The sequence below is a fragment of the Entamoeba histolytica genome, genomic scaffold (genome assembly GCF_000208925.1).
Source record: "Entamoeba histolytica HM-1:IMSS scf_1104750518925 genomic scaffold, whole genome shotgun sequence".
NCBI classification, from domain to species: Eukaryota; Evosea; order Mastigamoebida; family Endamoebidae; genus Entamoeba; species Entamoeba histolytica.
In genome coordinates, this window is record NW_001914904.1 from 1,786 (window position 1) to 27,225 (window position 25,440).

The 25,440-nt window shown below is 26.6% G+C and overlaps 20 protein-coding genes across 20 annotated transcripts in view, besides 3 other annotated features; 13 read left to right on the plus strand and 7 right to left on the minus strand.

The window, feature by feature from the left end:
* The window catches only part of EHI_174380 (uncharacterized protein), a gene marked incomplete at both ends in the record, with an annotated part of 675 nt that extends 546 nt beyond the window's left edge, over positions 1-129 (plus strand). Inside the window, one exon of the mRNA XM_001913587.1 lies at positions 1-129. This exon is cut by the window's left edge and continues 546 nt beyond it. Within this exon, the coding sequence (XP_001913622.1) occupies positions 1-129 (129 nt within the window).
* Positions 130-692: 563 nt separating this feature from the next.
* On the plus strand, positions 693-1,040 carry EHI_174490 (uncharacterized protein; the record flags this gene model as incomplete). The annotated part of the gene is made up of 1 exon (XM_648237.1): positions 693-1,040. The coding sequence occupies one exon, from the start codon at positions 693-695 to the stop codon at positions 1,038-1,040; it is 348 nt and encodes a 115-aa protein (XP_653329.1).
* A 70-nt stretch (positions 1,041-1,110) lies between these two features.
* EHI_174500 (uncharacterized protein) lies at positions 1,111-1,428 on the plus strand (the record flags this gene model as incomplete). Its single annotated transcript, XM_648236.1, has 1 exon — positions 1,111-1,428. The coding sequence occupies one exon, from the start codon at positions 1,111-1,113 to the stop codon at positions 1,426-1,428; it is 318 nt and encodes a 105-aa protein (XP_653328.1).
* A 51-nt stretch (positions 1,429-1,479) lies between these two features.
* EHI_174510 (uncharacterized protein) lies at positions 1,480-1,938 on the minus strand (the record flags this gene model as incomplete). Its single annotated transcript, XM_648235.1, has 1 exon — positions 1,480-1,938. One exon carries the CDS (start codon positions 1,936-1,938, stop codon positions 1,480-1,482), a length of 459 nt encoding a protein of 152 aa, XP_653327.1.
* Positions 1,939-1,974: 36 nt separating this feature from the next.
* On the plus strand, positions 1,975-2,814 carry EHI_174520 (uncharacterized protein; the record flags this gene model as incomplete). Its single annotated transcript, XM_648234.1, has 1 exon — positions 1,975-2,814. One exon carries the CDS (start codon positions 1,975-1,977, stop codon positions 2,812-2,814), a length of 840 nt encoding a protein of 279 aa, XP_653326.1.
* Positions 2,815-2,865: 51 nt separating this feature from the next.
* Positions 2,866-3,996, plus strand: EHI_174530 (uncharacterized protein; the record flags this gene model as incomplete). The annotated part of the gene is made up of 1 exon (XM_648233.1): positions 2,866-3,996. The coding sequence occupies one exon, from the start codon at positions 2,866-2,868 to the stop codon at positions 3,994-3,996; it is 1,131 nt and encodes a 376-aa protein (XP_653325.1).
* A 15-nt stretch (positions 3,997-4,011) lies between these two features.
* On the minus strand, positions 4,012-8,161 carry EHI_174540 (uncharacterized protein; the record flags this gene model as incomplete). The annotated part of the gene is made up of 2 exons (XM_648232.2): positions 4,012-7,214; positions 7,393-8,161. 2 exons carry the CDS (start codon positions 8,159-8,161, stop codon positions 4,012-4,014), a joined length of 3,972 nt encoding a protein of 1,323 aa, XP_653324.2.
* Positions 8,162-8,186: 25 nt separating this feature from the next.
* EHI_174550 (uncharacterized protein) lies at positions 8,187-8,537 on the plus strand (the record flags this gene model as incomplete). The annotated part of the gene is made up of 1 exon (XM_648231.1): positions 8,187-8,537. One exon carries the CDS (start codon positions 8,187-8,189, stop codon positions 8,535-8,537), a length of 351 nt encoding a protein of 116 aa, XP_653323.1.
* A 71-nt stretch (positions 8,538-8,608) lies between these two features.
* On the plus strand, positions 8,609-9,964 carry EHI_174560 (uncharacterized protein; the record flags this gene model as incomplete). Its single annotated transcript, XM_648230.1, has 1 exon — positions 8,609-9,964. One exon carries the CDS (start codon positions 8,609-8,611, stop codon positions 9,962-9,964), a length of 1,356 nt encoding a protein of 451 aa, XP_653322.1.
* A 1,191-nt stretch (positions 9,965-11,155) lies between these two features.
* On the minus strand, positions 11,156-11,857 carry EHI_174570 (uncharacterized protein; the record flags this gene model as incomplete). Its single annotated transcript, XM_648228.2, has 1 exon — positions 11,156-11,857. One exon carries the CDS (start codon positions 11,855-11,857, stop codon positions 11,156-11,158), a length of 702 nt encoding a protein of 233 aa, XP_653320.2.
* A 136-nt stretch (positions 11,858-11,993) lies between these two features.
* On the minus strand, positions 11,994-13,391 carry EHI_174580 (uncharacterized protein; the record flags this gene model as incomplete). The annotated part of the gene is made up of 1 exon (XM_648227.2): positions 11,994-13,391. One exon carries the CDS (start codon positions 13,389-13,391, stop codon positions 11,994-11,996), a length of 1,398 nt encoding a protein of 465 aa, XP_653319.2.
* A 127-nt stretch (positions 13,392-13,518) lies between these two features.
* EHI_174590 (uncharacterized protein) lies at positions 13,519-13,932 on the plus strand (the record flags this gene model as incomplete). Its single annotated transcript, XM_648222.1, has 1 exon — positions 13,519-13,932. One exon carries the CDS (start codon positions 13,519-13,521, stop codon positions 13,930-13,932), a length of 414 nt encoding a protein of 137 aa, XP_653314.1.
* Positions 13,933-13,948: 16 nt separating this feature from the next.
* On the plus strand, positions 13,949-14,524 carry EHI_174600 (uncharacterized protein; the record flags this gene model as incomplete). Its single annotated transcript, XM_001913588.1, has 1 exon — positions 13,949-14,524. One exon carries the CDS (start codon positions 13,949-13,951, stop codon positions 14,522-14,524), a length of 576 nt encoding a protein of 191 aa, XP_001913623.1.
* Positions 14,525-14,615: 91 nt separating this feature from the next.
* EHI_174610 (uncharacterized protein) lies at positions 14,616-15,320 on the plus strand (the record flags this gene model as incomplete). The annotated part of the gene is made up of 1 exon (XM_001913589.1): positions 14,616-15,320. One exon carries the CDS (start codon positions 14,616-14,618, stop codon positions 15,318-15,320), a length of 705 nt encoding a protein of 234 aa, XP_001913624.1.
* Positions 15,321-15,427: 107 nt separating this feature from the next.
* Positions 15,428-16,087, plus strand: EHI_174620 (uncharacterized protein; the record flags this gene model as incomplete). The annotated part of the gene is made up of 1 exon (XM_001913590.1): positions 15,428-16,087. One exon carries the CDS (start codon positions 15,428-15,430, stop codon positions 16,085-16,087), a length of 660 nt encoding a protein of 219 aa, XP_001913625.1.
* A 157-nt stretch (positions 16,088-16,244) lies between these two features.
* EHI_174630 (uncharacterized protein) lies at positions 16,245-16,763 on the minus strand (the record flags this gene model as incomplete). Its single annotated transcript, XM_648226.1, has 1 exon — positions 16,245-16,763. One exon carries the CDS (start codon positions 16,761-16,763, stop codon positions 16,245-16,247), a length of 519 nt encoding a protein of 172 aa, XP_653318.1.
* Positions 16,764-17,933: 1,170 nt separating this feature from the next.
* Positions 17,934-18,414: a repeat region.
* Positions 18,415-18,478: 64 nt separating this feature from the next.
* On the minus strand, positions 18,479-20,497 carry EHI_174640 (glucosamine-6-phosphate isomerase, putative; the record flags this gene model as incomplete). Its single annotated transcript, XM_648225.1, has 1 exon — positions 18,479-20,497. One exon carries the CDS (start codon positions 20,495-20,497, stop codon positions 18,479-18,481), a length of 2,019 nt encoding a protein of 672 aa, XP_653317.1.
* Positions 20,498-20,814: 317 nt separating this feature from the next.
* Positions 20,815-23,187, plus strand: EHI_174650 (uncharacterized protein; the record flags this gene model as incomplete). The annotated part of the gene is made up of 1 exon (XM_648256.1): positions 20,815-23,187. The coding sequence occupies one exon, from the start codon at positions 20,815-20,817 to the stop codon at positions 23,185-23,187; it is 2,373 nt and encodes a 790-aa protein (XP_653348.1).
* A 68-nt stretch (positions 23,188-23,255) lies between these two features.
* Positions 23,256-23,916, minus strand: EHI_174660 (uncharacterized protein; the record flags this gene model as incomplete). Its single annotated transcript, XM_648255.2, has 3 exons — positions 23,256-23,628; positions 23,676-23,760; positions 23,826-23,916. 3 exons carry the CDS (start codon positions 23,914-23,916, stop codon positions 23,256-23,258), a joined length of 549 nt encoding a protein of 182 aa, XP_653347.2.
* A 116-nt stretch (positions 23,917-24,032) lies between these two features.
* On the plus strand, positions 24,033-24,812 carry EHI_174670 (proteasome beta subunit, putative; the record flags this gene model as incomplete). The annotated part of the gene is made up of 3 exons (XM_648254.1): positions 24,033-24,118; positions 24,164-24,271; positions 24,326-24,812. 3 exons carry the CDS (start codon positions 24,033-24,035, stop codon positions 24,810-24,812), a joined length of 681 nt encoding a protein of 226 aa, XP_653346.1.
* Positions 24,813-24,885: 73 nt separating this feature from the next.
* Positions 24,886-25,127: a repeat region.
* A 190-nt stretch (positions 25,128-25,317) lies between these two features.
* Positions 25,318-25,440: a repeat region.

Here is a 25,440-nt window from a genome sequence, read left to right on the forward strand (position 1 = left end):
CTAAAGAATGGGATAATTTACAAATTAGGAAAATACAAATTAAAACTATTTTCCAAAAAACGAAGAAAAACAAAAAAGAGTATAACAAGAAAGAGAAAACTCAATTATATTTCATTTATATTTCATTAAATAAGAAATGATTGTTTAATTTGTTTTTATAAAAATAGAATGAGGAATGTTAGATAATACATACTATATCTTTACCATTTGATAATTTTCTATTTATATCTCTAGAAATGTTTTATATAACTATTTGTATCTCTAGAAATGTTTTATATAACAATTTAAAAGGTCATACTGTGACCCGCTATGCAGGTCATACTGTGACCCGCTGAGCAGGTCATACTGTGACCATCAAGCACATTTTTTCATTAATTTTTTTTTTAATTTTTCAAAAATATATATCTAAAGGAAAAAAATGAAAAGAAAAAAAAAGAAAAAAACCATCAGATGGTCATACTGTGACCCGCTATGCAGGTCATACTGTGACCCTTAAATGGTGTTTTATATAACAAAAATGAAATGTTTTATATAACATATCCTATCAATACACAAATAAGAATTTATACAAGAAGTTAAACAATGTTATACAATGTTATACAAATCAACAACTCCCATTTTATATAATGTTTTATACACAAAAAACACATGTGTTTGTTATACACTTCTGATCTCTTATTTCTCATTCATCAATGAATAGTCCAAGAACCAATGATAAGCCCAAGAAGTCTAAAAGAGTTAGTGAATATAAAAGATACCAAAAAAGGTATTATTTCATCACTAACAAAAAAGATTATTTTGATATAATATCTTATATTTTAAATACTTATAAATATAGAGCTTTTATTGGATTTCGAATGCATAAAGATGATAAAGACACTGTTAGAATCTTTATCTGGTTTTATAATAATGTTACATTAAGATATTATAAAATCAAAGACTATTATGATATACCTAAGGGAATGTCAAATAGAGATATTCTCAAAGAAATATATTCTGAAAAGATATTATTCAAGGATGGAATACTTCCTCAAAGATAAAGATAATTGATTTCTTATTTTATTTTTGTTTTCCTCTAATCTAATCTAATCTCATTTTCCCATTCTTCAAATGTCTGATAAAACTCCATCATCCAGACTTCCATCAACTTATATTGGTAGAAGACTATTCTCTATTTATAATGATGACGATGACGATGAATATAGAAATCCTATGGTCTATGATATGTGTGGGACTTGTACATATAAACACCAGTCTGACTATGACATTGTCATCCCTGATTATTCTACTCATTATAATAGTCAAAATCAAAATGAAAATCAAAATGAAAATAATACCTTTATGATTATTGATAATAATATTAATAATAATGAAAGAGAAATGTCCTTTGACTCATTTGATGATGAGAATTACTCCAATCTACTCTAAAAATTAAATCTAATTGATTTCTTAAAAATTCTTCAATTATATTATTCGTGTTTAAAAGTCTAAATAATTCTCATCTGTATGGACTACTTTAAATAATCTATGGAATTTCTCTACTTCATAACTACTCTTAAATTCAAACAATTCTTCTGGACTAAATGTAGATGTAATTATTAATGTATAATTAACTGGATTAATTATAATAGTATCATCTTCTTTACTACTTATTTGTGCTTCAAAATTATAATAATCTCCCCATGTAAATATACTACTTTTAATATAATTAACACTATCTTTATCAATATCATCTAATAAAACTACTTTTTGTTTTTTATAATTTCTCCATAATTTACTTGTACTTTTATTATAGGGAATTATTTGTCCTACTCTTTTACAAACTTCATTTGCTGTAAATGTCTTTCCTGTCCCAGTTTTTCCCCACAAAAAGATGTTCTTCCCTTCTATTGCCTTTCTTACCGTCTCTTCAAATATACCTCCTTTCTCTACACTCATATTTCTTTTTTCAGTTCTTATCTCTTTAAATATTCAATGTCTACTAATAAAACAAACATTCCTCATAAAATTGACCAATGGTTTAAAAAGACAACAAAACAAAAATACGTAGAACAACTTAGAAAGTCTATCACTGAAAGAAATATTCATACTGACATTTATTTTTTATATCATTTAATTCAACAAATTTATCATTTTCAAATTGTTCTTACTGATATTAATGCTCAAAAAGATAAGATTCATATCATGTATCCTGTTTCTTCTGTTTATTTTATTGGAGATATTAAAACACCTTTGAATATCTCTATTTATAAACAACTCACTACAAATTTAATCTCTTTAACTAGACTTAAAGGGTATAGATACTCATTAGAATCTACTTTCAAATATTTGTGTCAATTCTTGACTAATGTTGGGATTCTTATTAGATACACTTATCCTGAAGGAATTCTCTCTATTAACTTTAACTTTAGAGTTTATACTCAACAAAATACTTTCATTTCTGAACTTAAATCAAAAAATGATTTAATGCTATTTGTTCATAATCCTGCTATCACTATATTTAATCATCTCAAAACACAATTCAATTCTAATAATCATCTTCTTGTTCTACAAAATCCACTCTTTGTTAATATAATGTTTTCTGGAAATGATACTGGAATAGTAGCTTTCTTAAATGATTCCTCTCTATTGTCTTCTGAAAAAAGTCTTCCTAAAGTCAATCAATTGGATACTTTTAATTTCTCTATTGATAATCTAGTTGCTCTAAATGTTAATAACACTGATCCAGATACTAATATTAATCAAGATGACGTTCAATTAGAAGAATTCTCTTTTACAAATTTTCAACATACTTTACTATTAGATTCTAATTAATGTTTTATTATTTCTTTATTCCTATGAATCTATTATTTTTCTCTTTTCATTATGAGTCTCACAAATGTTAATAACACCACTAATCCTAAGAAACCAAAAATTAATATTCCTACTTATCAAGAAAAACTTAAACGTGATTTAAAGAGTAGAATTAGTACTCTTAACCATACCCAAAATAAAAAAGAAGTCTTTGATTTCATTGATGAATACTTCGATCATAATAAATACACTATTCAATTAGAAAGAATGAAATTAATGGGTTCTAAACAATTAGTTAAAATGTTCAGTCCTCCTATCAATGTAGACTTCTTAAATAAAATGTTTAATGAAAATCTTCTCTCTGGTGCTATGTATAACAAAATTCTTCAATTTAATGAATCTCATATAATTAGAAAATTAAATGGTTTATATGTCGATCAAACTATCTTTGATATCCTTCAAATGAATAGTATTGAATTAATGCGATACTTTGATATAGATAACAATATCTTTCTAAAAGGTAATCTTAAAGGAAATAAAATGATGTGGTTACCTACTCCTGTTTGTACTCTAATTCTCAATAATCTTCTTGGTCCTGGTAATTGGGAAATAATGGAAAGAATCGATTCTATTGAAAAAAATGGGATATTTACTATTCATGGAAAATTAGTCTTATGGCTAGCAAATGGTACACATTATGAAACTGATGGCTATACTACTAAATTCTTTGAACAAAAAATTACTTCTTCAAATTATTTTAATGCTATGAAATCTCACAAAACTTGGTTTACTCGTCTATTATTGTCTCAAGCTTTTCAATGTTTTCTTTCTATTAATAGTGTTAATGCTGAAATAATGGAAAATATGGGTCAAACTGAATTATTCTTGGATGAATTAAAAGAGAAAAATCTCAGTATAAAAGGTACAGATCCTATTCTTATTGAACAATCTCATCACTTGAATCAAAATGTTGTTAAAGAGTTTCATTTGTTAGAGGATCTTTCTACTAGTACTATGACTATTCCTAATACTACTACTACTACTACTACTACTAATACTAATACTAATGTATTTAACAATGATAAGATTCCCTTAAAAGAAACTGATGACTCTCTTAAGACTATATCAGTTAAAGAAATTAATGACAACGATAATGATGATGATTTTCTAAATGAAATAATAGATGAAATTGACGAAAAATAATTCATTTATTTCTTCTTATTTAATATTCATTCCCTTTTCTTCCTGCTTAATCATAACATATCCTAAGTATCGAATGTCATTGATACTTTCTAGTAATCCTTTAAATGGAGATGAATCATTGATATAATACATCATAGGCTCAAAGATAAAGTCATACAAGTTAGTAAAGAGCCATTTATCTATTGCCCAATTTGTATCACTATCTCTTTTATCATATGGAATATAAATTATGTCATTTGTATTTTTAATTCTAAAGAATGTTTCAATAGGTACTACATTAATAAGATCTTCTTTTCCAAATACACTATAGATATCTCCATAATTTGTTCCCATTATAACAATTAATTTATTAGGTGAATCATATCTTTGAAGTCTATTTCTTGCTCCTTGAATTTCATTCATCATTTCTCCATATTCACTATCGCTAGCATCTTCAAATATAATTACCTCTACATTCTTTTCATCTTGTTCATTAATAACCCATTTCTTTTTCTTTTCTTCTTTATACTTCTCTTCTATATTATTGTAATAATCTATAATATATTGAGGATCATATTTTTCATTCCTAATTTCTTCTACACTTTTCATTTCTAATTCAATTGGTCTCCATATCATAATTTCTGCTGTTTTGAAATACTCACTTGGACTAGGAATATAATAGTTTCTCCATTCTTCAAATCCATTTCTTATCTTTTGATATTCTTTATGACTATAATTGACATCTTCTCTATCATATTTCTGTTCTTTTGTATAAATAATATTCATTGCTTCTTCTATCTTATCTAGAATCTCAATAAGTCCTTCTTTTTCTTCATCTTCTGTAGTTAATCTTGTACTTATTAATGTCATAATGTTAGCCATCTCTTCATTACTCATTGTACTTTCGGGTGGTTTGTCATCTATTCTACTTCCATTAAAGTACTTCATCATGAGTCTATAGATTTTGTCAGTGTAAACCCATCCATTCTTAACATTCTGATCTTCATCATTCAAAATGTAAATGTCCTTATTTTCTTTCTTTCTCTGAATTTTATAATCAACTGCATTAATAGTATAATCACTATAATCCTTAAATGTAGTCATATTGAGTAGATCATCAATAAAGAGTGTTTCCTCTCCTTTACTAAGACTAAATGTAACATTATTTCCTACAATATCTTTTGTGAATATAACACTTCCATTCTTGTATGATAAATACATGCATTTATATTGCCATTCATTCAACAATCTCTTCATTTCATTAATATCCTTTGTTTGGAGTATCTCCTCTAATGATGCCTTTGCACTGACTGGACTGTACTGTGGATCTCCTGTAATATCCTCCCATGATTGGAAATATTGAATGTCATTCTCAACAATTACATCAGATACTATATCTAGATCACTTCTAATTTTTACAATATATTCACTAAATGTCATTTTAGTACCATTTGCAAATATAATTTTTGTGTCTTTATCTATACTCTTAAAATCTCCATTTGTTAAATAGTGAAGATAAATATCAGCCATATATTTTGATGCAGGAATTCCTCTTACTGTTAGAAGATTCTTTAAGTTAGTAATTGTATCTTTACTTTCATCATATTTAAAGTTAGAAGGGAAACATTTTTTTACAAGTGATTCTTTTAAATAAAAATTATTCTTATCTTGAGGTTCATTTAAATTTAATAAATCTTTTAATACATCAAGATAACTTTTTAGACTTGTATCTTTAATTTCAATTAAAGTATTATAATAGTTAAAACGAGAGTCATCTGAGTTAAGTGCATGTGAAATCAATTCCCCCATAAATGCAATTTGTGCATATTTTGTATAGTATGAATCATCTAAATCATTATTTTCAGAACGAGTATAATGTAGTGCTGCACTTTGAATATTATTATAACTGTTCCAATCAATAAAAGGTAAATTAATACCTTGGTTCTCAACAGAGATTTCACTAACAATAATATCATATTTATTCTTATTATTTTCTATAAATTGATTAATATTACTTCTTTCTTTTTCCATTATTATAACTCCTTTAATACACTTTGTTTGACATTCACATAACCATTGAAGATATGATGTCTTGTCTGAGTATAACTTACTTGTATACATACTTCCTTTGTTGATGTCATCTAATACAACTTGAGTATATTTCTCTAAATCTAAATCTATGTTATATGGAGACATATCATCATGTAGTGTGCGTCTTTCTACTTTGAGTTGGTTTTCAGAATTATTCTCTACTATATCAATGTATCCATATTGTGAATCAGGACTATTGTTATCATAAGTACTTACATCTCCTTTGATTAGAAACTTTCCTTCTACCTTATCAAGACTTAGTCTATTATCTAAGAGAATTCCTTCTAGAAATGTATTACTCTTAAATGCTTTTAGATTGTCACTAATATAAATAGAGTCATTCTCATATGCCTCTATTTTCTGTTTTGTGAGAAAAGTACAATCTACTATGCTCATACCTGATACTAAACTATTTCCTAGTGATTGATCATCTGTAGTTGTTCTAATATCAAATGTACAATTCTTTAATTTGAGATTTTTAACAGTAAGATATCCTGCACTACATATCATTGCATCATTTATTTGAACAGAGTCTGTATCACTACTCTTAGTAAATTCACTATCTCCCTCCTTCTTATAATTATTTATAGTTGTATCACAAAATACTACTATTCTATTACTTTTTTTGTTTGTCATAGTAATGTTTTTATTAGTAATAAAACCAAATGAATAAACATGAAGGATCTTATCAAGTTCTATGTCTTCATTCATGTCAAATTTAATGAGTGATGCTTGTTTAGTAGAATAAACATTTTCTCCATTTTTTTCCACTTCTTCTAATTGACTCTTATCTGTATAAGTTATTTCCATATAAGCATTAGCAAATGGATTTTCTATTATTTGTCCTTCTTGTGTTTTAATTGTAACTGGTTCATTCATATAAACTTTATACTTATCTGGATTGTTTGTATAAAAAATATCTGTTTTACTAAAAATTAAAGTAGAGTCTTTTTTGAAAAGACAATTACAATAGAATTGTATCTTATTCATATCAAATTCTTTGCCATTGACCTTAAATTTAAGAAGAGACATTTCTCCTTCTACTATCAAAGTAATGTTTGTTGTTCCAGTATCTCTATTAAATGCAAAAACAATAACATCATCAGATAAAGATGGTATATTATCATCAACAATAGATAATGGAACATCTTTCAAATTAATGTCCTGTTTAAAGTCAAAGTGAAAGAAATGGCGTCCACTACCTGTAGAATTGTATACCCAATGAGGATCATTCTCATCTTTAATAATAGCAGAATGACATTGATGGTCATTAGACTTTTTGTTCTTTAGATTTCTTCTGTACATCTGAGAATTTCCAGATCACACCTAATTCAGCATTTCTAGATGGGGAATATTTAGAGCCCCAAGCATAATAAGTAAGATTAGCCGAAGTAAGAATGAACCAATCAGCAAGAGGATTAAGAGTATGGATGAAATAGCGTTTAAAGTGATAAGGAAGTGAAGAGTGAATATAATTTAATTTATAGAGAGTATTTTTATCTAAGTTATTAATAAGAAAATAAGACATATCTGAATTTTTTCGAGAGTCAAGATCAAATGGACAATTAAAGGTAGAATTGTCTAATCCAAGAGTATCCAATAAATTATAATTAAGCATAGCAGTTGGAGTTTGAACAATACAAGAGCCATGAGGTTGAGTAGGAAATAAATGATTCCAACAATTTGTATGAGAAGTAATATTAGGAATACTCACTGATAAAATAGCATGAACATTAGACCAATCATAATTTGATAAAGACATTTTTAAATTAATGTTATAAGTAGTAAAGAATAAGTTGAGAAGATCAGTGTTTTTTGTAGTTGAAGGAGTAGATGTGAAAGGAATATTGAGAATGTAATAATCATTCCAACAATTTTGAATTAATTGATTTGTAATGTTAGTAGACATAATAATCAATCTAAGCATTCTAGATGTAGTAATTAAGACAAATTTAGCATGATAAATTCCATTATTATTAAGATTATGATAGATGATGTATTTCTGATCATCAAGAGTGTCATTGTATGCATTATTACAATGAATGATAAGATTAGGATGCCAGTAGTGAATCTTGATAAGATTCATATTAACCATATAACTTGAAATGATATAGTCTATTATGTCTCCATTAAGTCCAGAGAAGATGAAATTAGGGGAAAATGTTGAAGATGTTAGTAGAGTTTCCATGAATTGGTTAATTAAACTTAGATTAATGCATATAAACTCGCAACTCAAAAATGCAATAGAAAGAGAGAATGGAAGAGATCTACAATATCTTTTGGGGTGTCTCAATCTTTATAAATTTCATAGTGATCTTAGTTGTTGTGAATGTTATCCTTTTGATGTGCTGTTGTTGTCGAAAAAGAGATGTTCAACGGTTGAAAGAGGTGTTAACAAAAGACAAGAAAGTGAAGAAAGGGAGAAGAAGAATAGAAGCACAAAGCCAAAAAGAAATTCAAGAAGACATTAATAATAACAAATCTAATGAAAACAGCGAATTAATTGAATAATTTTAGAAAAGAACTTAAAAGTTTAGAATCAATGAGTTATAATTCGAATACTCTATCTATTATATCAGGGATTAAAGATGATGTCAAAGAATTACTTACTAAAAACCAATTAATCCAATTAAATAGGATTCTATCAGGAAGTACAATAGTTAATAATATAAAATCAGGAGCAGTTGTGAATACATTAAAATTTATTAAAAAACCAAGTATTGATAATTTAAATAATTTATTAGATTCATATACAGCAATCAAAATATTCAAGATAGAAAAAGGTATAATTAACAAAACAAGAGAAAGAATTAATAATTATTATAAAGAAAACGAAGATCCAGTCTTTAGTGAATCAACAATCCAATTAGTAATATTACTGTATCAACTAATTAATAAAAACAATCCAATGTTTACTGATAAAGAAATTAAAATCAAAGGATTAGCAACAATATATATAATGTCTATAATGTTAAGATACATGTTTAATTTAAATGTCCTTCCAAAAGAATTTAATGAGAATTTTGAGAAAGTAGGAGCTTTTAATGAGTATAAATATCCGATTTATGTAGACACAAGAAATGGAGATAATGTAAATGAGGGACTTGTACCAAATCTATGGGTCAAAGGAATAATTGTACCATACATTAATGAGACTCTATTAAGAACAGTAGAAATTGAGTACAGTATCATAATGAGCATTCTGTATATTGAAGATGTATTAGAGAATATTCGAGTCAATATTGAAAGAGGAAATAAAGCAAATGATACATATGATAAGATGATAAAACAACAAAAAGAATTAGAAGTATTACAAGGGAAATTAGGATATGATTTAAACCAAGATATTTGGTTAAGAAATCTAATATACAGAAGATATCCAGAGATTTCAAGTATTAATAGTGAAAAGACAATTGATGGAGTAATTATTTATCCAGAAACAATCCAGTTTCTGAACCAATTAGAAGAAATCCAAAAAATGACATTAGAAGAAAGATTAAGTATATTTGCTAATCATTATAATCAGAATTATATACAAGTTCTTTCATTAGGAAATAGTATAGCATCAAGAATAATAGACATGAAGAAGATAGACAAAGAAGTTGTAATGAATTTAGAAGAGATGACATATACTAAACCAAAGAAAAGAGTTGTTATTAGCAATAATCCAGTAGAAGTAGTTGAAGGAGAGAAAATCCGATTAATGAGTAAAATAGCAAATGAAAGTACAGAAAGAGAAGAAAGACAAATAATGAATGAATTAATGAGCAAAGATAAGGAGATCAAAGATGTGATTGCACAAATAGAAGAAGAAGGAGAAATAGAAGAAGAGGATACAATTCCACTAGAGGAGAAAGAAGAAGATAGTTCTATTTCAAGAGTGAGAATCCATATCTGATGATAGAGAATAACAAGATAACTCCCATGGAACTTGAAGTCAATGTGATGAGTAGTGATCGTGTTATAGCAGGAAATAGAAGAGTAGTAAAGAAGTATGACTTTTCAGAAGCAATTCAAAAGGAGATAAGAAGAAGCAATGAGGAGAGAGGAAAACTAGTCTTCAAGAAAGTAGAATTAAGAGAGATACATAGAGTATCCACTCCAACACAAATTATCTTCAAGAAAGTAGAAAAATAAAGTAATTGAGAATTTGTTAAACATTAAATCAATTAAAATTGTCAAGATAATCATCAAGATAATCATCGAGATTATGATCATCAAGATAATCATCATATTCAAAGGAGTCATTTTCAAGATTATAATAATATTCATAATCTTCACTATCATATTCTTCAATGTCATTGTTTTTGTCAACACCTTCAACAATAAGGTCTACTGTAATTACATGACCTGAAGGGATGACTATAAGATCAATCTTATCATTGGTTCTTGGACTATTCATTGATGAATGAGAAATAAGAGATCAGAAGTGTATAACAAACACATGTGTTTTTTGTGTATAAAACATTATATAAAATGGGAGTTGTTGATTTGTATAACATTGTATAACATTGTTTAACTTCTTGTATAAATTCTTATTTGTGTATTGATAGGATATGTTATATAAAACATTTCATTTTTGTTATATAAAACACCATTTAAGGGTCACAGTATGACCTGCATAGCGGGTCACAGTATGACCATCTGATGGTTTTTTTCTTTTTTTTTCTTTTCATTTTTTTCCTTTAGATATATATTTTTGAAAAATTAAAAAAAAAATTAATGAAAAAATGTGCTTGATGGTCACAGTATGACCTGCTCAGCGGGTCACAGTATGACCTGCATAGCGGGTCACAGTATGACCTTTTAAATTGTTATATAAAACATTTCTAGAGATACAAATAGTTATATAAAACATTTCTAGAGATATAAATAGAAAATTATCAAATGGTAAAGATATAGTATGTATTATCTAACATTCCTCATTCTATTTTTATAAAAACAAATTAAACAATCATTTCTTATTTAATGAAATATAAATGAAATATAATTGAGTTTTCTCTTTCTTGTTATACTCTTTTTTGTTTTTCTTCGTTTTTTGGAAAATAGTTTTAATTTGTATTTTCTAATTTGTAAATTATCCCATTCTTTAGATTTCTCTAGCATTTCTTATGTCTTCTGCATATCGCATATATTCTGAAAGAACATATTTTATCTCTTGAAGTGCTTTCTTCCCTGTTGTAGACTCTGTAATGTTCTCTAGAATTTCTACATATTTCTTCACTTTCTCATAAGCTTTTCTTCTGACTGTAAACTCCTTTTCTTTATCTTTTATGATTTGCTTCAACTGCGACATTTCAATCTGACTAAAATCTTCTTCTTCTTCCTTAATCATCCAATCTTCAACACTTAAAACTTTCTCTTTTTCCTTAATCATCCAATCTTCAACACTTAAATCAATTTCCTCTTCCTTAATCATCCAATCTTCAACACTCAAATCAATTTCTTCTTCCTTTACTATTGGCTTCTCTTCTATTAATATTGGCTTCTCTGATTTTATTATCGCTTTTTCTTCCATTATTATTGCCCTTTCTTTCACTTCCTTTAATGGCCTTTCTTTCTCTTCTCTTATTTCACTATCAAAGTCTCTAATCTTATTGATATGTTCTATAATATCTCCTTTCTTACGAAGGTATTTTATCGTACGTTCATAATCATAATCATATCTGTTTTTGTATATTTTTATTCTCTTTGAAATATTCTGATTTAACTTTGGTATCTCTATTGTGTACTTCACATATATATATACTTTATCTTCTTCCTTGTCTTTTGCTGAGACAATATATGTCATGTAACGATTCATCATCAAGTACTCCTTTACTTCATCATAATAGCTTATTGGTGTTATTACTAGAAAGCTACTCATAACTGTTTTTTTTTAATTTCTTTTCTAAAAAATAGTATATAAATATTTAATAATATTTCTATTATAATTCAATGAATCCATCATCTACTTCTTCCGTATCTGTTTCTTCTTTGTCTTCTCCTGAGTATTCATCTTCTGAATTAGTGGTGCTATAGTCTGTCTCACTCTCTATCAGTTTCTCATCTTCATACCTCTCATCTTCACATTTTCTGTCTTTCTCTTCATCACTCTGTTCTTTATCTTCTCTTCTTCTTCGATTTGAGACTCTTTGGATTTCTGACTCAATGATTGCTTTCTTCTTTCTCATTAAATACTCCTCATAATCTTCAAGAATCTTCCTCTTCTGTCTTTCTGGATTGGGAAGTTTAATCTCTTTCTCACTTGGTAATTGGATGTACTTCTGAATGTCATAGATATATCCATGCTTTTCATTTAACTCCTTTTTAATCCATTCATTCATATTGACTGTATCACACTCCTTTAACTCATTGACTGGAATAATCGAATCAAAAAGATACTTGTATTCTCCTCTCACTTCTTTTTGTGTGAAGATCGGTCTTTCTTCTTCTATACACTCCTCTTTCTGTTCAGGATAAATCACAGCATTTCGTTCAATAAACTTCCATATGTCACTGAAATGTCTCTGGAAATTGATGTAATCTTCTTTGTTGACTATGATGATTGGAATCAATGGGAAGATGTATTCATACCCATACTTGATATCAACACTCGAGATGTTTCTGTTCATCAATGCTTTCAACTCGGTACTTTTCACTTCACTCCAATTAATATCATCTAAGATTCGGAATATTTTATGTGGCTGATTTGACATTTTACTGTATTCAAGATTGTTTGAATGATAAATGTAATACTCATCAGGAACAATAAACTTTGTGAAGAAGACACTCTTTCCTATGTAAGTACTTCCAACACAGATGAATGTCTTGAATCGATCCACTCCTCGTTTGTATGTATTCTTCAAAAAGTCTGTAAATGACTTGTACAATGGATGGTCTTCATTTGGTAAATACAACTTCTCTGTCTTTGTAATCAATGCCTTTGTTAGATACTTGTACCTATTAGTTTTCCATGTCATTCGTAATTCATTGATTGTGTATGTCTCAAGTCCACTTCTTGCTGCTCTACTCTCAAATGTATCTTGATCAGCTGACTCTAGAATGGTTTTTCTACTCTCAATTGTTCTTTTGATAAAGTAGAATCCTTTTATATACTCTGCTTTCTCCATCATTAGAATCTTAATCACCTCCTTTTGTGTTTCTATATACTCATTGATTGTTCTAAACTTTTCATTTTCTGGAATTCTTTTTCCATAACTGATTATTATTGGAACACTTAGATAATGCAACGAGATTATATAATTGTCGGTGTACTTGTCTACATATTTCTTGATTATCTCAAGGGTGTTTTCTCTCAAAGTCTCTTCATCAGACTTCTCCATAGATTCAGAAACTACTGCACTCTCTTTATCTGGATCATCGACAACATACTTAAGGACACTCCACATGACTAATTCTATTTAATTATTCAATTCCTTCTTTTTGAGTTCATCTTATTTTCATTTAATAATGCGTCTACTGAAACACAATATTCGTAAACAAAAACAAAATACTACTACTTCTATTAATACTACTACTACTACTAATAATAATAATAATAATAATTGTAATAATAATAGTCATGACACTTCTTCTATTCAATCTATTAAACAATCTAAGCCTAGAAAGGTTTCTGATGAAATTAATAAGAAATATTCATCTCTCTTGAAGAAATTATGGGAAAATGAAAAATTACTTGATAAGTATAATCTAAGTGAAGAAGTAAAGACACTTCTTAATACTCGAATGCATTTATGGTTAGAGTATTATACAATTAATCAAGCTATGAGTTCTAATCATGACTCTGACTCAAACTCTAATTCTAATACAAATATCTTTGAATATATTGATAGCTTTTCAGAAATAACTAGTTTTTATAATTGATCTAATATTTTAATTTATGTTTAGCTTTTCGAATAAGGAAAAAGAGAAAATTGAACAAATAGGTGATTTAATCACACAAAAAACAGACAAAACAGACAAAACAGATGAAATTGTTACTAGTACAATAACAAAAGTTATTAAATTTAATGACACTCAATTGACTAACTATTATAGAATCGATTTAATGGACTTTATTGAACCTACTTATGGAAATTTAAGACCTACAAGTCTTAAAATTAATCTTACTAATTATGACGACAAGATCTCAACAATCACATTCTCATATATTCATACTCCTCTTATTAATGAATTAATTGATCACATCAATCAATCTACACTCTCAGTTAATAATCAATTTAATAAGTCATTCTCTTATACTGTTCAATCCCCTTATTTAACTTATTATCAATTAGATTCTCAAATGAATTTAACTGACATCGACATCTCTCAATTAACTAATGTTAATCTGATTAAAGAAAGATCACAAACAGTGTCTCTAGGTGGAATTTATCTCTCTCTAAATAGATTCTCTTCTGGTTCTTGCTCTGTTGAATTATCTATGACTCTCTCTTACAAGTTAAGACTATATTAAATTTGGGATATATAACATTCATGGTTATTTTTAAAAGAATCTAATAATACGCTTAAACTAAATAAGATATATTACCACTAAGATTTGTTTAATGTTTTTTTTTATTATTTTAACAATTATTAACGTTGAAGGAAGATTTCTCTATGACATTATTGATGCCCAAGACAATGCACTTAATTCTATAAATGAGGATAAGCCATACAATTACTTTAAATATGTTAACAATGAATATCAAACTGATTATTTTCCTCTTAATAGTTGTATTAGTTTTACTGATTATGCTGCTTATTTCTTTTATAACAACAATACACATATGAATTTCACTTATTATGCTACTATGGAAAATTGTAAAAATGCATTTGCTCCTATTGAAAACCGTACACTTCAAATTAATTATTCTACTATTGATGAAATTAGGAATTCATATCTTCTCATTTATACATATCATGACCAAGGATGTAAAAACTTACAAACTATTTTTTCTAAAAAGAAATTATGTTTTCCTGACAATGGAAGATGGTTAAATATCACTATAGTAAATAATACAATTTATGGTGAAGAATACTCTGATTCATATTGTTTAAATCTTGTTAATAGCTTCACTAATGATTTAGATATTTGTTTTGCAAATACTCAGAAAAATTATTTTTATATTGACCCTTCAAAAGAAGAATTACCAGGATTAAATTTAGATTATGACTATAATTATAATCATGTTGATAATAATGCTGAAATGATGAATCCATTATTTTCAATGATAGTTGTTCTTGTAACTATCTTTTTATGTCTTTTTTAGTCTCTTATAAGACAAAGATTCAATGATAATAATATCATTACTAGAATCTAATTAATCGTTTCTCTTATTCTTTCTTTCTTTATTTTTCACTAAAACTAAGAAAAATTATGAGATCAAGACGTGCAATAGCATCCACAAGAAGAAGTGGACTTACTCCAAAACCTACAGCAAAGAACTTTGATATAAATGATTATGCTGGTAATATTAGTGTCTATAAAGTAGATCAGATTCTTCAATTTGATCCTACTAATATGAAAAGTGCTACAGCAATAGTAGAGAATAGTGATACTTCTCAAATTAATGTTGATATGACTAGTTTAAAGACTGAATTATTTAGAATAAAGGCTAATTATGATTTAAGATTTAATGTCAAATTATCTAATGATGATAGTAATAATGATGATGATACTAATAGTAATGAAAAGATTTATGGAATAGGATTCTTGTTTATACTCAATGATAAGAAAACAAAATATGATGTTATTATGTATTGTAATACAAATGAAAATCAGATTCAAGTTCCTTTAGAAAGTAGTTTATCATTTAATCTTAATGACTCTTTCTTTTTATTTGGTGAAAATTCATATTCATCACTTACTATTAATCATCCTATTGTTTCTATTGAATACAATGATTATCTCCAAATATTATTAAATAATATGCCATTTGGTCTTCAAAGAATCTTAGGTAATTTCACTTTCTCTAATGTTCTCAGTATAGTAAGTTATGATTATAATGAAACTACTGGTTCATGCTACTTAAACTAATTGATTATTTCTTAAAAAGAATTCAATTATCATTTAATTGTTAATTAATTATCTCTTTCTTAAATAATTTTCTTCTTCTACTCATACCTTGATTAGGAGTATTCTTCTCATTCTCTCTTTTACTAGTAGTAGTAGTCTCATCACTTACAAATACATATTACACATTATCACTTCCTAATGTATATTCAGTAGTACTTTGTTCAAAAATAACATCTTCATACTTTCCTAATAAAAATGCTGATTTTCTTGGTAAATGTAATGTACCTTTAATGTCTATTCCAAGATTTCTCTCTACCATAAATGATTTATTAGTAATAGAAAAGTCTCCATCATAATTCTCTATATCTGTCTTCCAATATGAAATTTTATATGAATTAGCTAAAAACAAATATGGAACTTTATCCTTACTAGAAACTACCATTCCTCCTACAATATATTTATTAGAAATACTATTGTGAGAGTACAATCCTATTTGAATAGCATAATCGTAATCATCATTTGTTTTGTCTATTTCTTCATTATTCTGGATATCCTTTATTTTCATCTCACTCATATCCACTTTGTACAAGTACTTAATAACTTCTCTTGCCATAACTTCATTCACTAATGGAACATTAGTTGTAAAATCAATGCTATAATCTTTAAATACTTGAATATCAAGTTGCTTCTCACTCATATTCTTATTCTTATTTTCTAGTTCTTGTTTTTATATTCTAGAATTTAAATGAAAATAGAATAAAAGAGTTGAATTAGATAATTAACCTCTCAGTGATACTTTGTAGTTAAATGTGATGTTGAGTGCACAGCCTCGGCAACGAAAAAAAGCAAATAATGGAAAAAGAAGAGAAAGATATAAAAGAATAAAAAGACATAAGAAGTAGAAGGTGATGAAAAATAAAATTATGAAACTAAGAAAAAGTAGAAGAAGATAAAGAGTAATAAAATAGAATAGATAATAAAAGAAGAAAAGAATGAAAAAAGTGTACTTTTATTGTAAAAATTAGAACTATTCAATAATAAGTGTCTAATATAATTATGTAAAATGATTAACAATATTTTATTATTGAAAAATATTTTACTCTTTTTTATGTTTATTATTTATATGTATAATTTCATCATGATGTTTATTATATATTCAATCATATGTGTTATGTTATTATAATATATAATAAGTGATAAAATATAAATGAAAATGATATGAATATATAACATAGATAGAATATAAAACAAAAGAATAATAAGAATAAATGATAAATAAAACGAGAAATGATAATCAATGATATAATAATAAAATCAAAGTATAAAAGATAAATTTAATATTAATATAAATCAAAAGAGAATAAATGATAAGAATATAAAAATGATAAGAATATAAAAATGATAAAGATGAATATTCAAATAATAAAATACATTTAAATATAAAAGAATAACAATAAGAAAATCTAAATAATATAAACATAAAAATAATAAAATAAGAATAATATAATAATATAATAATATATAGATAATAAGAAGAATACAATGATATAAATAATATAAACAGAGAAATAAATATAAAAATACGATAGATAAATAACATATAAATAAAAGAATATGAATAATAAAAATAAATATGATTCATCAAATCATCTATTTCATTAATATTTCATACAAAATGAATACAAATGATTATAAAATATAAACATAAATATTTACATATTCTGTATTTATCATACTTTTTATTTTTTATTTTTTTTAGGAGCAAAATATAATAAAGTGGAATATTCTATGGATGCAAATTTTTTTGCATCTTTTTCATTTTTGTAAATTATTTAGATGCATTTTTTCTTTGCTAATTTTCGTACCCGTAGAAATATTCCCAAAAGTAGATTATATGTTAAAATAAATGAATTGGGATTATGAATAATGTCAGCAAGAGATGAATGTGCTAAAGAATTATTAAGAATATATTTAAAATATAAGTGGAGATCAAGCACAGAAATATGAGAAATGATAGAAATAATAAAAGAAAATCCAAATGGAATAATTAAAAGAATGAAGAAAGCATTTGGTAAGAATATTAATTTTAATGAATTAATGAATATAATAGAAATAAATGAAAGAAAACAAGATGTAAAGGAAATATTTGAATGGGTAAATAATGAAATAAATGAAAGATATTTAAAAGAATTGAAAGAAAAGAAATGTGGTGAATATATAAGATGTGCAAATGACATTTTTAATGATAAGAAATTAACAGTAGCCACATGGAGGTCATTAAATATAAAAAGAAATGCATTCCTCCAAATAGTAAAAATGCAAGAAGGAGTAAGTATGACAGGAAACATGTGAAAAGTTATAAAAACAAAAAAATAATTAGAGAGCAAAGAAAAAATTAAATTGAATGGATTTTTAAATAGACATGGATTTATCATATCTTACGAAAGCTTCAGCAGCAGCAAAATGAGCAAATCCTAATTTAGACAAGAGTTCAGCAGTATTTCTATTTCTTTCTTCAGCTCTTTGCCAAAATTCTCTTGGATCAGCTCCTGGGAATAATGGAAGATCTTTTTGTGATTGATGCTTGAAAGTAACAAGTCTTTTAAAAACAACTTCTTGTGGACTCATTGGAACAATAAGGTCAGCACGTTCAATTTCCCATTCTTGCCATGCTCCTCTATAAAGAAGAATATCACATTGTTTTACCCATTCTTCTCCTTCACTTTCTAATTGTTCTAAAGCCTTTAAAACAACACGAGTACATTTTCTATGTGTTCCATGTGGATCACTTAAATCACCAGCAGCAAATACGATTTCAGGTTTAACTTGTTTAAGAACTTGTTTAACAATATCAATATCATTTTGTCCAACTGGTTTTTTACCAGTTTTTCCTGTTTGATAAAATGGTAAATTTAACAAATGAACATTTTCTCTTTTAACTCCAGCATGAACACTTGCATCAACAGCTTCACTTTCTCTAATAACTCTTTTAATTTCAAGAATTTCTTCATTATCTCTAAATCCACTTTCACAACTTTTAGTCTTAAAGAATTCACTATACTCTTTGGCTTTTGACTCAAACAATTCAGTATTAGCTCCAATTAATTTAGAATATAAACATGCAAAATGTGTCAATCTCTTTACGTCATCGTCCCATACAGCAATTGCCCCACTAGTTTCGTAGACAGTATGAACTTCATTTCCTTGTTCACATAAACGAGCAATTGTTCCTCCCATAGAAATAACATCATCATCTGGATGAGGTGAAAAGACACAAATTCTTTTATGATTTGATAATGATGAATCATATAATGATTTCTTATTTAATGTTGGATGGTCAAATACTTTTAATGCACGTTCTGTTGGTTTAATTCTCTTTCCAGCTGGCCATCCAGTAATAGCATCTTGAATAGATTGGAAAACAAATAAATTAACACTTTCAGCACTTCCACATTGTTCTAAAAGAGCATTCAAATGATGTTTATAATAATCTTCTTCTTGTAAACTTAAAATTGGTTTGTTACATTCTTTACTCAACCAAACAACAGCTTTCTTAATTAATGGTTTGTCATATTGAATATTTAATGTGCTATCTTTTAATGTTAAACTCCATGGATTTTTATAATAAGTTAATTCACTAGAAGCAGGTTCATCAATAAAAACAGTAGTATTTGGATGTCTTTGTAATAAAGATGCTGCACATAATTCAGTTGATTCGCCTTCAATAGCTCGAGCAATAATTTTAGCTTTACCTTCTGCAAATGCAAGCAATAAAATTCTTTTAGCAGACATAATACTTCCAACACCCATAGTAATAGCTTGAAGTGGAACATTTTCAAGTCCAAAGAAATCACCTGATGCATCTAAACGAGTAATTCTATCTAAATATATTTTTCTTGTTATAGAAGTAATTGGAGATCCTGGTTCATTAAATCCAATATGACCAGAACGTCCAATACCTAATATTTGTATATCAATTCCACCAGCTTCTTTAATTTGTTTTTCATAATTTAAACAAAACTCTTCAATTTTATCCATTGGAAGAGTTCCATCTGGAATATGAATATTCTTTTTATCAATATCAATATGGTCAAACAAATTCTCATTCATAAACTTATGATATGATTGAATTTGTTCTGGTTTCATTGGATAATATTCATCAAGATTAAATGTTATGACATCTTTAAATGAAACTTCTCCAGCTTTATTTGCTCTAATAAGTTCAGCATAAATTGCAGTTGGAGTTGATCCTGTAGCTAATCCTAATACTGCATGTCCATTTTTAGCTTTGATTAAATCAATAATTTCATGTGCAGCAGCTATACTTGCTTCATTACTTGTTTTATAGACTTTTGTTGGAATATGTTCGTTTTGACATAACTTAATGTCACGAACTATTGGTTGGGGAATATTTTCGTTTGTGGATGACATGTTTTGCAAATAAGGTATATTTCTTTTTATCCAAAAACCCTCTTAAGTTTTGGAAGTGACTCACTAGAATGATTAGAAGTCTTTTTTTTAATTTCCTTATATTCTTTTTACTTCAAATTCCTTCTCTTATTTTCTGTTTTATGATAGAATACAACTCATCATTATTTTTAACCACGTCTTCGTTTAGTTTATAAATTGTTATTTATAACAATTTTATTTTTGAGTTTTGATGAACTTGATAATGTCTATTCATGTTATTTATTAATCTTGAAAAAGTATTTAAAAGAAAAGAATAAAAGAATAATGATTAGTTTTAGATGAACAACGAACATGAAGAAATCATATCACAAGAACAATTAGAAAAAGTGTCTAAGAATATTGAAGAAAAAGTACAAAAACTTAAACAACAACCCAAAGAAAGTGAACAAGTTAATGTTGGAAAAAGTCAACCTATTCAACAATCAGTATCAAATATTCAACAAACCCAATTTTCCAATTTAACACCTGAAATGCAACAACAATTAATGAGAATGTTTGTTGCTCAACAAGAAAAAACAAATGAAGATTTAATGTCTCAAACACAAAAAGGAATAAAAAGAAAACGAAGAGAAATTGATGATCAGTTGTATAGACAAATTCGTGAAAAAAGTGAGAATGAACGAAGAGAAGTTGAAAAATTAACAAACCCAAATCAAAATGTTCATAAACTTCATTCATTATTTAATGACTTACAAAGTTTATCAACAAGTCTTGGAATACCAATTGAAACACCAGAAATTGTTGTTGTTGGAATGCAAAGTGATGGGAAAAGTAGTTTTATTGAAGCACTTGTTGGATTTCAGTTTAATGTAGTTGAATCAACTATAGGAACTCGTAGACCATTATATTTACAAATGTTTAATAATCCAAAGCAACGTACGCCAAAGTGTTGTTTTGCAAATGAAAATGGAATTTTTGAAGAAAGGGAAATTGCTGTAGAATATCTAAGTAAAGAAATTTCATCTCGAACATGTGATGTTGCAGGAAGAACAAGTGTAAGTAATAAACCATTGATATTAAGAATTGAATTTAGTGGATGTAGTAATTTAACGATCATTGATACACCTGGATTTCGGTTAGGAGGGGATGAAACATTGAAAGAAGATATAGACCAGATGGTGAAAGAACTTATAACACCTTCCAATAGGATAATTGTTTGTTTAGAACAATCAACCACAGAATGGGCAAATTCAGTTTCAAGACCACTTGTTAAAGAAGTTGATCCCAATTTTAATAGAACTGTTTTAATTAACACTAAATTTGATAATAGAGTAAAAGAATTAACTGATACTCAAACAGTTGCAAATTATTTAAATGGAGATGAGTTAATTATTGGAGATAAAAAACCATTTTTTATTTCATTGCCATGTAAGAGAAATATTCCAATGGAACAATTTGCAGATTATATTATTGATTCATATATAAGTGATTATCGTCAATTACTTGAAATTGGATTTGATGAAACAAAGTATCATGAACAATTAGGATTTCCACGAGCAAAAATATTTCTTGAGAATTTATTACAAAAGAAATACAAAGAAGCACTTATTCCAACTCTTAATAAATTAAATGGACTTGTAAATAAATCACAAAATGAAATAATTGAAATGGAAAAAGAAATGACTCATATTGATCCATCATTATTAAGAAAAAGAAGTGTTAAATTTATTCAATTATTTGCTAAAACAATTAAAGATTTACTAAATGGAAAATGTGGTATTAATCCAATGATTTATGGACAAACAGCCCAAGAAGAAAATCCAAATTCAGGGTCAAATGATAATTGTAAGTTATGTGGAGGTGCTCAAGTTCAACGAGTATTAAAAACATATGAAAAAAAGTTAGATACAATGAAATGTAATGAACCAACAGAAGATGAAATTCGAGGAGCATATGGAATGGGGACAAGTGATGAACTTGCAGCTCGAGTAATTGTGATGAATGCATCAAAGATTGCAATTGAACCATTAATGCAAAGTGCTGTTGAAAATGTTAGTAAAGTGATAGAACGTTTTTTTGATATTTGTATTAACATTATTAAAGACTCACCAAAAGACCCAATACTACCCCAATCAAACCCAGAAGATTTATTTAAATTAGAAATGAAAACAAATACTATTGATAGTGGAGTTATTGGATTAACTCGATTTGAAGGATTTCTAAATGTTTTAAAACAAGGATATTCATCATTCATTATAAAATTAAAAATGGAATGTTTAAAGAAATTAATGGATGATTTTGAAGCATGTGTTAATTCTGTTGAACTTCAAAAAGATACTAATACCATTCAAGAAGAAGAAAATTTATGTGAAACTATTAACCAGATGAAAGTTACAACAATTGCACAAGAATTATTCCAGATAATTAAATCAAGAATGACTTCAATTATTATTGGTAAAATCAAAACATTTTTGGTATATCCAATTGAAGAACAATTATTATCATGGTTATTGGATGGATTTTTAGAGTTAGAATCAGACCAATATGAGAAAGTATTTAATTTCAATGAAGAATCATTACGTTTACAATTAGAGAAGTTAAAACAACAACATCTAATTTGCCAACAAAATTATATGAAATTCAAATCAATGATAAAGGAAATAGAAATGACTCAACCCCAATCTAAGAACGCTATGGAAGTAGAATATTAAGATAAAGTAAAAAAAGAATTAATTAAAAGAATTAACTGTGATTTTATTTATTAAGAAAAATCATTCATTTAATTTTTAATAAATTTTGGAACAAGTGTTGTTGGATCTACACGTTGACCATTTGGAAGAATGATATCAGGGTGTTTCATCATTCTACTTTCTTCTTCATCAATTGCTGACATGCTTAATTTTGAAAATCCAATTAATCCCAAAGAAACTAAAGCCATAATAATCATTGGATTTTTAATTAATGACCAATAATCAAATGAATCTTTTTCTTCTGTAAAATCTATTGGATGACCAACAAGATTTACTGAATTATGGTATTTATCGTATTTTCTTGATATAACTGTTTGATTCACAATTTCAATAACTTCCCCATTTTCTAATAATTGAGGTCCTTCAACATAAATTCGATACTTTCCATCTTCTAATCCCTTTCTAATGATATAAGTCGTAATTTTTTATATTAGTCATTTTCAACAAACACAATGAATGTCCCATTTTTATATCGTGGAACAACAATTCTCTGTGTAGAGGATAAAATAACAATAGAAATATCAACAAAATCATCTACAACATTATTATCCATTTTGTTTATAAAATAAACACAATTTCTAAAGACAGTTCATACAAACCAGTAACCAATTGTGGTTTACCAATCATTGAAACCTTTCCTTTAATGTCAAGTGCATAAGATAAAGTGATTAAACACAGTAAGAAAAGCATTTTGAATATTTCAAATTGTGTTTTTTAATAGTTTTTTTTTAATAATAAAAAATACTATTCAAAAAAGAATAAAAAAAAAAATAAAAACTTCAAAAGAAAAAACAAAAAACTTGAAAATGGGAAAGAATAAAATGTTTACACAACAACCAGTAAGAGAAGCTAAGAATAAAGACCAATGGAGTCCATATGAAGATAATTGTGGGTTTGTATTATTAATATAAAAGAAATAGAGTATATTCATTATTAGAACATGTGTTGTTATAAAAGGAGAAGATTTTGTTGTGATTGCTAGTGACACACGTATGAGTAGAGATTATATGATATTGACAAGAAATGACTCTAAAATATATCCACTGTTTGTTCTTTAATAATTGAATTACATGAAAAAAAAATATAAATTAATAAATAGAACATCTAAATGTGTTTTTACTGGAAGTGGAATGAGAGCAGATATAAAAGAATTAACTGATCAAATCAAAGCACACATCAAGAATTATAAATATGAAAATGGTAAAGAAATGTCAACAGAGTCAGTAGCACAAGTATTATCAAATACATTATATTCACATCGATTCTTCCCATATTATTCATTTTCCTTGTTAGCTGGAATTAACAGTAAAGGGAAAGCAGTTACATATAATTATGATGCTGTTGGATCATTTGAAGAAAGAAAATATTCATGTAGTGGTAGTGGTGAAGAATTAGCATATCCATTACTTGATTCATTATTAAAAGATAGAACAGAACCATTAGGAGAGCAAGAAGCAATAAACATTGCAAGAGATGTGATGACTTCTGCTTGTGAAAGAGACATACATACTGGAGATAATGTTGAAATAGTAATTCTTAATTCCAATGGAATAAGAAAAGAAGTACATTTTATGGCTAGTGACTAAATCATTACATTTAATTTCTTTATTGGTTTAAAGTGTTATTTATTTTATTACAAACAACTGAAGAAAAATAAAATAAAAAGTTAATAATTAAGTATTAATAGAAATAATTTGTATTATTCTTTATTTATTTTAGAATAATCATGTCTATTTATCTTTTTATAGTATTTCTACAATATATGTTTGAATATATTAGAAATAATGTTACATAACATTCTTCATATTTCTATTAACAATGTTGTTAACTTCTTTTATATTGTTATTTTCATTTTTTATTTCTTTAATTAATTTAATACTTTCTGTATTTATTATTTTATTGTTTCAATTCATTATTCTCTCTTATTTCATTATTTCCTTATACTTATTTTTCTTTTATTCATTTACTTTCATTCTCATTGTGATATACATTATTAATATCATTTATTAGAATGGTTTTATTCTTTTTATTTGTTACTCTTATTTTATATTTGTTTTTTCTTTTATTAATTTTATATTGTTTCATTGAATATTTCCAGTTACTTATTTTCATTATACTTGAATTTAATTCATTTATTGTTATAATGACACTATCATAATTTCTATATCTTTCATTCAATATCGTGTTTTGTTTTATTTTCCATTTCTCTTTATT